General features: G+C 48.7%; 1 protein-coding gene across 1 annotated transcript; it reads right to left on the reverse strand.

The window, feature by feature from the left end:
* Positions 1–4,205: 4,205 nt before the first annotated feature.
* Positions 4,206–11,430, reverse strand: CPLX3 (complexin 3). The gene is made up of 3 exons (XM_029065118.2): positions 11,048–11,430; positions 6,719–6,806; positions 4,206–5,211 (listed from the first exon to the last, which is right to left on the reverse strand). Exons 1-3 carry the CDS (start codon positions 11,209–11,211, stop codon positions 4,990–4,992), a joined length of 474 nt encoding a protein of 157 aa, XP_028920951.1. The 5' UTR covers positions 11,212–11,430; the 3' UTR covers positions 4,206–4,989.
* Positions 11,431–12,036: the final 606 nt, after the last annotated feature.

The raw sequence follows: 12,036 nt of genomic DNA on the forward strand, positions 1-12,036 counted from the left end.
CACCAGTGCTCCCTCCCCCCCGATTCACACACACACTGAGACACTGCTCCCTCCTCAGTGCTCTCCTTATCCCACTCCCCTGGAGATACAATTCCACTCTCCCCCGACCCCCAAGAGAAGTTTCTCTCATCCTTCCTCTTTCGCCTCCTACACACAACAGCAGATGGGCCCCCCAAGAGCCAGCTTGCCTCTCCCCCTTCCCTAGACACAGATCTGTTTTTCCCCAAAGCATCAAAACAACCCTTCTTTGGATCTGGTCTCTAAAAAACTCGGAAAAGAGTAGGTGATCCAGCAAGGATCGGAGGGTGGATTTCCAACCCCAGCAGGGAGTGTTTGAGTAAAGCCTTTGCCAGAGGTAGAAAGGCAGGGGAACTCAGTCCCCAAATTCTCTGTTCCCGGTGGCAGGTTGTGTCTCCAAACCTGGCAGGGAGTGTTTGAGAAGGTCCTTGCCAGAGGTGCAAAGGGAAGGAAACTCACTCCCACAGATTCCTGCCCCTATGTAGCCACATCAATGAACAGTCTCATAGCACGGGTCCCCAGAGTGCTCATTTCCATTTCCAGAACTGGTCTCTGTTTCCTCTCTGTAGAGCGTCGACTTTCTCTGGGGCAAGGGAAGGAGGTGGTGAGGAGGCAGGACAGAGGGAGAGGCAGCGAGGTCTAGTGGAAAGAACATAGGACTGGACATCAGAGGACCTGGGTTCCAATCTCGGCTCTTCCACTTGTCTTCTGTGTGACCTTGGGTAAGCCACTTCATGTCTCTGTTCCTCAGTTACCTTGTATAAAATGAGGTTTAAGACTGTGAGCCCTCTGTGGAACAGGGACTGTGTCCAGCCAGATTATCTTGTATCTACCCCAGCACTTAGTACAAGGGATTTTGAGGCTGTCTCACAGTCCAGGTCTGGATCACTAAGCGTCTGTAAAAAGTACAGGAGAGGAGGGAACTCTTGGCTGGATTTTATTTACTACGACGGGATAGTAGATATGTTACAAAATAAAAACTAAACTTGAGTGGGGAACAGAAATGTTGCATGATTTGGGAAGCCCCCTGGTGGAAAAATGTTGGTTTTATATTCATTCATTCATTCAACCATATTTATTGAGCGCTTACTGTGTGCAGAACACTGTACTAAGCACTTGGAAAGTACAATTCAGCATTAAAGAGGGACAATCCCTGCCCACACCAGGCATCCCCTGGTATGATTTGACCTCAGCACCCTATAGGGAGAGACCCTTGGGGAAATCCTCTATTTGCTTTCAGTGTTATGCCCTATCACAATTTGAGGTTATAATTATGATTATTTTTAATAATCATAGTCAGTATATTTGTTAAATGCTAACTGGGTGTCAAGAGCTGGGATAGATACCATTTAATCAGGTTGGACACAGTCCCTGTCCCACATGAGGCACACAGACTAAGTAAGTTGTAGTAGGGAAGGGCTTGAAGAGGTTACCCCAACCCGGATGTCTGTCCCTGAGGGAGACAGTAATCCTTGGAAGTCCAGGACCTCTGAGATTGGATTCCAGCTCTGGTCCTGAGTCATGGGCAGAAAGACCCTTCCTTTGGTCAATCAATCAATCAATCAATGGTATTTATTGATCATTTGCTCTGCCCAGAGAACTATATTAAATGTCTGGGGAAAAGTACAATATAATAGACCTGATCCCTGCCCACAAGGAGCTTAGGGTCTAGTGGAGTAGACAGACATTGAAATAAATTACCAATAGGAGAAATAATAGCGTATAAGGGTATAAGAGTAGAGTATAAGGAGGGGGTGAATATCAAAGTGCTAAAGGGGTTCTCAGTCAAGTGCCTAGTTGACAGTGAAGGGAGGGGGCTAGGAGAAGTGAGGGCTTTGTCAGTTCCTTCTCCCCTAATCCCCCTCCTGTGTGACAGGAAGACTATCCCTGATCTCCTTCCTCCTCCATCCTTCCCAGAGCTATTTGGAGGCTAAGTGGGAAGTGGTTTGGGATTTCCAGAAGGCGGTGACTGGGTAGATGCCACAAAGAGAGAGGGAGGAAGGGTAGAGACAGAAAGAGAGAGGGAGAGAGTGTGTGTGTGTGTGTGTGTGTGTGTGTGTGCCTTTGGGAAAGGGCTGGGAACATCACAGAATAACACAGAGAGAGGGCCTGAATTCAGGTTTCTGAGGACTTTACGGGAATCAAGGGTTCACTCCCTTAATCAAGGGAAGGGAAACACAGAAATCTTACAGAATCAGGAGAGGGGCAGGATCGTGGTCCTGTGAATCAAAGCTGAACCTCTGGCTCAAAGAATTGTGCCCCAAATCATCCCATGAGTCCCAGAACCAACCAGTACCTCTGGGCCTCCTGGGGTGCCTTGGCAGGGTTTCTAGGGTTTGCTGAGGAGTCCTGTGGTTATGACCTAGCCTCATAGAGTTTGGTTGGGAAACAGAGAGACAACAGCTGATTGACACCCATTCCATCTCCCTAGGGCATATTCCCTTCTGAAATCTCACCTCTTCAAGGAGGTCTTCCCCAATTTATTTTCCATTTCTCCCTCTTATGTCCTCCAGTGCCATGTCAGCACATCCAATCATCCAAGCACTTAACCACTCATAACCCTGCATGGCACTTAGATATCTTTTACACTCTGTTGCTTCCTTTCCTCTTTAATTTACATCAATGTCTTTCTCTCCAACTATAGTATCAGCTCCTTGAGGTCAGGGATTGTGTCCACTATTTCTATTGCACTCTCCTAAGTGCTTAGGACAGAGTTCCACACATAACAGATGCTCAGTGATTAAATACTATTGATTGAAATGTGTAGGGCAAAGCCTTGGCAGAACAGGGTGGTTGGGTGCCCATGATAGGATACAGGGGATTGGAGAATGAGGGATGTGAGGAGCTGGGCCCGTCATACTCCCTGAGCACTCCATTCTGGTCCTCTGCTCGGCTGGATCTGGGGACCCCAGACTCGTTCCCCACACTAGGGGAATTAGTCCTGGAAATGACAGCATTATAGGTTAGGAGATGATAAGGTACCAGAGGAGGGGTCGTTGGGAGTGGCGGTCTTTCGATGGTTTGTGTGGATACGCGTGCCTGGAGGTGCTGTTGGGGAATCTGTGGGAATGATCATGGCTGTGGGTGGTGGATGTTTCTGTGTTAGTGCTCGGGAATGCGGATGGGTGTGTCTCATGGCAGAATGAATGATTGAGAGTCTGAGGAGATATCCAGAAGCAGGGAAGGGGAGGTCTCTGGGTCCTTGTTTCAGCTGAGGAAAGGTGAATTTGCGTGTGCCCAGTGATCTAAGGAAATTGCAATGTATTCAATGTGTGTTAGGATGTATATAATAATAATTACAGTATTTGTTAAGCAATTATCACATGCCAAGCTTTGTACTTAGTTCTGGGTAGCTCTAACACAGTCCCTGTCCCACATGGGGCTCATAGTCAAAGGGTGAGGGAGAACAGGTGAGAAAATGGAGGTTAAGTGATCTGCCTAAAGTCATATAGCAGGCAACTGGCAGAGCCAGGATTACAACCTAGTCCTACGCTCTTTCCAGCAGGCCATACTACCTATCTGTGTGTCTGGGTTTGTGCCCAACTATTAATGATGGAAATTTATGTCTCAGTGAGTTTAAGTGAATGGGTATTTTTCTCTGCATTTGTGTGTCAGTGGCCTTCTGTATGCATCTGTATGGGAACATGGACCTTTGTGGGGGGGTGTCAGTGGCTGAGCTGATGAGCTTTGTTAGGGCAGGATCATGTTTATTTACTCTGTTGTACTCTCCCAAGTGTTTAGTACAGTGCTTAGCAAATGGTAAGTGCTCAGGACATACCACTGATGATAATGAGAAGCAGCATGATGTAGTGGATAGCAAATGGGTCTGGGAGTCAGAAGGTCAGGGGATTAAATCTCGGCTCTGCCACTTCTCTGCTGTGTGACCTTGGGCAAGTCACCTTTCTTCCCTGGGCCTCAGTTTTCTCATCTGTAAAATTCATTCAGTAGTATTTATTGAGCGCTTACTATGTGCAGAGCATTGTACTGAGCACTTGGAATGTACAATTCGGCAACAGATAGAGACAATCCCTGCCCAATGACGGGTTTACAGTCTAATTGGGGGAGACAGACAGACAAAAACAATAGCAATAAATAGAATCAAGGGGGTGTAAAATGGGGATTGAGACTGTGAGCCCCACTTGGGACAGGGACTGTGTCCTATCCGATTTCCTTGTATCTACCCCAGTCCTTAGTACAGTGTCTGGCATATAGTAAACACTTAACAAATGCCATTATGATGATGATGATGATGATGATCTGCACCGTAATTTAGGGCCAGAATGTTATGCTCTGAACTGGTCCACTTGGTGATTCAGTCCTCACTTAGTGAACATGACCCCAGCTGACCATTCCCAATATAAAATTAAGGTTTGATTGGGAGGCAAAGGCTGTTTGTCAGTGGGAGTTTTTGTGTGGGCATGACAGCCTGCATGTGTGTCCCCCCTCTGGTAATGTCTATGGCAGTTTCATTATCTGATCTCCCTGGGGGCAGGATGACAACAAGCACAAGAGGTGGACAAAACAGTGCTTTCCCTTCTCAGCTATCTGTCCTTGGGGAGCAGAGCCTGCCTGCAGTACTGGGGGGCTTCACATCAAAGCCCCTTCAGGCCTGTAACATTAGGGCCAGCTCTTCAGGGGTGGACAGAGTTGGGGACCTCTGTCCGGGTCAGAGTGACTCCTGTCCTGTCACCAAGAAAGGAGATAAGTGTGACTGGAGAATAAACACAAGGGGTCCAGGGGGCAGGTGTCGGGGGTGGAGATGAGGGAGGGTAATGTGACCCAATTCAAAGGATGGAGAGAGGAAAGGAGGAACCAGATGTGGGTTTCAAGGGCTAACTATTCCCACTGTCCAAGGGGAAGAGAGGTTTTAATCTCTCCCCTGGATGTGACCCCCGAGCATCTCTGATCATATCCCTGACCCACCAACCCCAACTGGTCACATGGCAGGACTGGGATCACCGCCTGGGAGGATCACATGACCACACACTTCTCAGCCGACTGTTTCAAGTCCTCCAGCGTGGCCTGGGCCCTGTCCTTGATGGAATCAAGGTCCAGGGTGGGGATGTTGGCCAGCTGGCCAATGACCGAGTTTTTCTCCTCTTCCTCGTTGTCCTCCTCAATCATCTTGGCCAGCTCCTTCGGCAGCTCCACATCACCCCCAGCCAGCTGAATCTGGTTATCGTCCATCTCATTCTGCCAAGAAGAGGTTAGGGCAGGATTAGGGAAGGAGTTAGAAGGGTCAGGATTAAAGAGATGAGAGGAGGTCCCTCATTCAGCGTGGCTCAGTGGAAAGGCCCGGGTTTAGGAGTCACAGGTTGTGGGTTCTAATCCTGCCTTTGCCACTTGTCAGTTGTGTGACTTTGGGCAAGTCACTTGACTTCTCTGTGCCTCAGTTACCTCATCTGGGGATGAAGACTGTGAGCCCTATGTGGGACAATCTGATTACCTCTTATCTACCCCAGCGCTTAGAACAGTGCTTGGAACATAGTAAGCACTTAATAAATACCAACATTATTATTATTATTCAGCTGAAAGGGGGAAATGGACTGACTTCTCAAGATTCTGGGCAAGTGGTCTCCCCTTGATCCTCAGTATCCCCTTCCAGGAGGCAAGCAAACTGATGAGGTCCAGGGAAGGGGGTCCTGCACCCCAGCAGAACTCAGAGTGGAACCCCCATTCTGTCCATGTTGAGCACTGGATCACATCTCACAGCATCTAAATGGAAGTCCTTTAGAGACAGTTGAAAACTTAGAAAAAGATACATTTCCCCTTCCCTTCCCTTCCCTTCCCTTCCCTTCCCTTCCCTTCCCTTCCCTTCCCTTCCCTTCCCTTCCCTTCCCTTCCCTTCCCTTCCCTTCCCTTCCCTTCCCTTCCCTCCCTTCCCTCCCTTCCCTTCCTTCCTCCCTTCCTTCCTTCCCTTCCTCCCTTCCTTCCCTCCCTCCCTTCCCTCCCTCCTCCCTCCCTTCCCTCCCCCGCAGCTCCCTCAAGAATTTAAGATAAAGCCTCAAGAATGCTTTGGGAGACTGTGTTGTAAGGAACAAGATAATAACTAAGTGCCACTGACTCTCCCTTCTCTCACTACCCTCCTGTCTCTCCTGTTCCCCACACACTGGATTTTCTTGGAGGCAAAAACCTCCCGTACATGAGAACTGTGATGCTTAGGGTTAAAGCATCCATTCAACACCAGCTAACCATAAAATATAAGTCTGAAAAATCAGTTAAAGAATTTTAAAAATGGGGATAGGCCTAAAAGGAATTAAGCTGCAAGAAAATAACACTTAGACTGCAAGTCCAATGTGGGACAGGGACTGTGTCAAATCTTATTAATTTATAACTGTCCCAGTGCTTAGAATAGTATTTGACTCTTAGTAAGTGATTAAATATAATAACAATAATAATAATAAAATACAGAATGGATACTCCATCCCACTTCCCTAGGCCTGCTACTGCTGTTCATTAGAAGTGACAGCCCTCCTGGAGGGCTGAGCAAGGGGCACAGTCAGAAGACAGGGTCTTGGAGGCAATGTTGTTTTGATTTCTCTGCAAGGATGGTTAATATGGTCCAACTCCCAGACAAGCGCTCTCTGCAGGCCAGCCTCTCTGTGTTTGGGGAGGCTCAGGTTGGTGGGAGAGGGAAGGAGAGAAGACTTGGGGGCCCAGGCTGTCAGGGTCTCCCACCAAACCCTGTCCTCCTCCTCACCTTGGGTAGCCGGTACTTGTCTCGGAAGTGACTCCGCAGTGTAGCCCGCTCTGCTTTCCTCTGGGTGAAGTGGGCATCCCGCTCCATCCTGGGGTTAGAGTGGGGAGAGGAGGAGTTATAGGGGAAGGAATGGAGTGGGTTCCTGGGAAAGTGGAGTGGTGCCGCAGGACTGCCCCCTCTTTCTTCTTCCTCCCACAACTCCTCAGTTCCCCACCCTTTACCACTTGGTCTAGTGGTTTCTTTTCCTGCTCCTCTTCCCCTTCATATCCACCCCTAACTTGCCACCCAAAATCTGAGCAACTCCACATCGGACCCTTCTTCCCAAAAGCTGGAAGGGGAGGGGATACAGGTCAGGGCTGGAGGTGGTAGGAGTTAGGGTGTTGGGAGGGGTGAAAGTGATAGGTGCTTCTTTTTCCAATCCATTCTAGCTCCTATTTGAGCTCCATAATATTAATAATCGTAATCCTAACTAATTCGGTATTTGTTGAGTGGTTACTCTAGGCCAAGTACTGTACTAAGCACTGGTGCAGATGTAAGATCAGTTCGGCCACAGTCCCTCCCCAACATGGGAATCATAGTCTAAGTAGGAGGGAGGACATGGGAGCAACTTCATTGTGTTCTGGAACAAAACAGACACAACAACATAACACCAAATTCAGGAGTTTGGGGATATTTGCCTGGACTCCCTGTCTGCACAATCCTATCTGAAAGCAAGATCCAGGTACTGCTTTAAGGTCACCTCTTATTCCTACTCACCTAGACTATGAACCCCTTAAGGGAAAGGGGCTGTATCTGACCTGATTAACTTGTACCTACCATAGTGCTTAAAACAGTGCTTGACACATAGTAAGTGTTTTAAAAATACATTATTATTATTATTATTATTACCAAATAACTGAAAATAGCCCCCCCCAACTCCCTCTCTTCTTTCAGGAGTCCCTCAATTCCATGCCCATCCCACTAAAGCAGGATCTTGACTCTGAGCTCCTGGGAAGCCTCCTCAGCTATAGGTATGATGGGTGAAGGAATCAAGACTATTTAACACGTTTGCAGAGGATGCTAAATTGGGCAGCACTGCTAACACCCTGGAAGGCAGGGGCAAAATTTAAAGTAACCTTGATCATTTTTTTTAAAAGCTTTCAAAAACTGGATGATTTGCAAAAAGACAAGTCTGAGATGGGACTTTAAGGATAGAAGCGCAGGATGGGTTAGACAGAAAATAGCAGAAAAAGATGTGGGGGTCATAGATGACTACAAGCAAAGGAGTTCCAAAATGATGCCATTTGGATCTTGTAATTCAATGAGATAATGATGACTGGGCTGGACCTCCAAAAGTAGACCCGGAAGTGGTGTGGCTTAGTGGGTAGAGCACGGGCCTGGGAGCCAGGAGCATCTATGTTCTAATCCTGGCTTCACCACTTATCTGTTGGGTGACCTTGGGCAAGTTACTTAATGTCTCCATGCCTCCATTATGTCATCTGTGAAATGGGGATTAAGGCTGTGCACCCCATGTGGGACATGAACTGTGTCCAACCTGATTACTCTGTATCTACCCCAGTGCTTGGGACAGTACCTGGAACACAGTAAGTGCTTAACAAATATCATTAAAAAAGAATACCAACTTGGGAAGTTGGTTGGTAATTTAGCAGTACTCTGGATTAAAATCAGACTCTTTCTAGGGTGCTGGGTTCAATTTTGGTCATTTTTTTATAACGATGTGGAGAAGCAAGAGAGGATCTGGGCAGAGTAACAAAAATAATTTGAAAAATAGAAAGCGGGTCCTTGAATGAAGGATATAGGAATTGGGATTGTTCTGCTTGGAGAAGAGAAAGTAAAGGGGCCACTTAATTACCTTCAATAATAAGAATAATTATGGCACTTGTTAAGCATGTACTATGCCCCAAGTGCTTTTCTAAGTAATGGGGTAGATACAAATTCATCAGATTGGACACAGTACCTGTCCCACATGGGGCGCACACTCTTAATCCCCATTTTACAGATGAGGTAACTGAGATGCAGAGAAATTAAGAGACTTGCCCAATTATTAAGAGACATGTGGCAGAGTCAGAATTTGAACCCAGGATCCTCTGACTCTGAGGCCGGTGTTCTATCCACTAAGCCTTCAAAGTTATGAAGATTTCACTGCTTGTTCTCCAGGTCTTCAAAAGCCTGACTGAGGGGAAATCAATCAATCAATGGTATTTATTGAGCACTTACTATGTATAGAGCCCTGTACTGAGCACTCATTGTGTGCAGAACCCTGTATTTAGTGTTTTTAAGAGCATTTTGCAACAGAGTTTACAATCTAGAGGGGGAGATCTGGGTAGAACAAGGAGAGAATTCATGAACAGGGGTCAAAAACGTGGAACAGGCTATCCAGAGAGGAGGTGATTCTCCTGAAGATCATTAAGGAAAAAAAACCAGTAAACTATCTCTCCTGATGGTTTAGTTATTTTCCTTCCAGAACGTGAGACTGGTCCATAATAAACCTCTCAAGGGTTCCCTCAAGGACTCCACAAACTCACTAGAGTGCCTGCTTTGGGCTCCATACATGAGCCATGGACCCTGTTTCACAGCACCGGCTCTCTCTCTCTCACACACACACACATACACAACCCTTTCCCCCATCCCTCCTTTGATGATTCCAGGATTCTATAAGTCATCCGACTGGAATCCTGGGGAGATTTAAGCGACTAAAGCATCTCTAATGGAGAACAAATAGGAATTTTGCTTTAGGAAAAATTTAAACCGGAGAAAAAAAAATCCTTCATTAAACTCCAAGGTGACATCTCATTGGACTTTTCCTTCTCACACCTTGAGTCCCCTCAGATGTCCCTCTTCCCTTCCTTTCATGCTTCTTCCTTCCTGGTAGATCTGGGCAATTTTTTTTTTAATCCCTGGAAGCAGTTACTTCGTGATATGAATCAAGGGCATTGGTTGTAACAAGTTAACCCTCAGAAGTGAGTGCGAGTGGTCTTTGGATACACTTTACAACCAAAGAAGTATAGGTGTCAAGGTCAATTTTGTAAATTCCTTGAGGGCAGGGGCCATGTCTCCAACTTCATTGTACTGTCTTGAGAGTTTAATTCAGTGTTCAGTGCAGAGCAGTCACTCCATGAATATTAATAATAATAATGTATTGGTTTGTTAAGCACTTACTATGTGCAGAGCACTGTTCTAAGTGCTGGGGTAGATTTACAGGGTAATCAGGTTGTCCCATGTGAAGCTCACAGTCTTAATCCCCATTTTACAGATGAGGTAAATGAGGCACAGAGAAGTTAAGTGACTTGCCCACAGTCACACAGCTGACAAGTGGCAGTCAGGATTCAAACCCATGACCTCTGACTCCCAGGCCCGTGCTATTTCCACTGGGCCAAGCTGCTTCTCTATTATTGATGGATTGATGAAGAATGGATGGATCATATCCAGGAAATTACTGGGGTTTACAGAGAGGGGAGAGCGCTCCTTATCACTCTAAATCCTGCTTCTAAGGCCTCCTCTGCAGGGCAAGAAGATGTAAGGGGAGCTAGGCAATGAAAGGAGAGAAAGAGAAGAGAACAAAGAGAGAAAGACAGAGCAAGAGAGCCTGACCTTGTGCGATCACCAGGTAGTGCTATAGCGAGACAGGTTGTGGGTGGAATCGGTTCAGCGTCCTGGATGAAATCAGTTCAGGGAAAGAGGATGACGGTCGGGAGGGATTGTGTCTGTGTCTGACCCTATTTCTATCTGTGAATCTATCCGTCTCTTCTCCCTCCCCACTTCCCTCCAGTCTTTTTCAGTGTCCATCTGGCTTTCTCTCTCTCGGTCTTGCCCGCTCTCTGGCTCTAGAAGCCCCAACCACGGAGCACCTGTTAGGAAAACAATTCCGGCCGGGCTCAGAGCAGATTAAGGGATTACAGGTTTCATTAAAAATGCATTAGGGAGCTCCTCCTGTCCTCTTCTCTCTCTTCCCTCCCCTCTAAAGGGCTTTCCACTCTACCTCCTAACTCCAGGGAATGCCAGGTCTGAATCCGGACTGAGGAAAACCCGGGGACCTAGGGGGAGAAGCGGGGAGAGGGTTGGTCTCTGACTCTGGAATTCTGAGTTGGGAATTCCCCCAACTCCCTCCCCAGCATCCTGGCTCCCTTCCCCGCTCTCTTTTCTCTTTCCCTCCTTCTCCTTGAGCCCCGTCCTTGGCCACTTGGGGGTCAGATATATGTTCCCCCCAGATCCCCAGGGTTCCCCAAAGGGGTGAGAAGAGTTGAGGTTCCCAGAGGTGAGAGGCGGGGGGAAGGTAGAGAGGAAAGCCAGAGCCGGGTAGTTTTGGGGCGAGGGATGCCCCTTACTCACTTCTCCTCCACCAGCTGCTTCTGGTACTCTTCGTACTCCTCCCTGGACATGCCGGCAGCCTCGGCCGGCGACTTGTCTCCTTCCCCTTTCTCCTCGCCGCCCCCCAGGCCCCCGGTGAGATTCTTCAACTGGCCCCCCACCATGGTCTTCACCATGAACGCCATGGCTCTCTGCGAAGCTGCGGGGTCCCGGACGAGTGAGCAGAAGTGGGGTGCGGGGGTCCGGCCGGGGGTCGTGGGTGGGGAGAGTCCGCTGAGCACTGACCAGTCAGCCCAGAGCCCCTTCGGCCCCAGCTGGCGGGTGTGATGACGGGGCTCAGCACCGGGAGCCGGAGGACAGTTCCTTCTTCCTCCTCTCGGCTCCGATCTCTCGGAGGTTTTCAAGACCAGGAGCACCGGGAGGAGAGATCCGCCCCCGAATCCCCCCACCCCACCGGCCCCCGAGCCAGTCCTGGGCTACGCCCCCGCGGAGACCACCCTCTCTGCTGCCCTTCTCCAGGGACCCCAAACACCCGCGACTGTCTTGGAAAGAACGATGTGGGGCTTTCAGGGAGCTCTCCCTCCCATCCTCCTGCCCCGCCTCCCCCCAAGCCCCTCCCTCACGTTAAACTCCTGGTGGGGGGAACAGATGACGGGGGATTAAGGCTGGAGGGAGTTTTCGCACCCCGGGCGCAGGGAGGAAGAAGAGGTGTGAGAAGGCTTTTCACTCGCCCAGGTGGAAGAGCTAGACTTTGGAGAGTCGAGCCCCAGATACAAATTTCTTGGGTCTGGAGCCTAGTCCCACCCAGCCCACTCCAACCCTACCCAGTCCAACTCTAACCCTGATCCAGCCCAATGCAGTCCAGCCCAATGCAGTCTAGCCCAATCAAACCCCCTCCAACCCAGCCCGGCCCACTCCGACCCTACCCAGCCAAACCCTAACCCGGCCCGATACAGTCCAGCCCTATCCAGCCCAACTAAACCCACTCCGACCCAGGCCAGCCCATTCCA

This window comes from Ornithorhynchus anatinus, chromosome 5 (assembly GCF_004115215.2).
Source record: "Ornithorhynchus anatinus isolate Pmale09 chromosome 5, mOrnAna1.pri.v4, whole genome shotgun sequence".
Taxonomy (NCBI): domain Eukaryota; kingdom Metazoa; phylum Chordata; class Mammalia; order Monotremata; family Ornithorhynchidae; genus Ornithorhynchus; species Ornithorhynchus anatinus.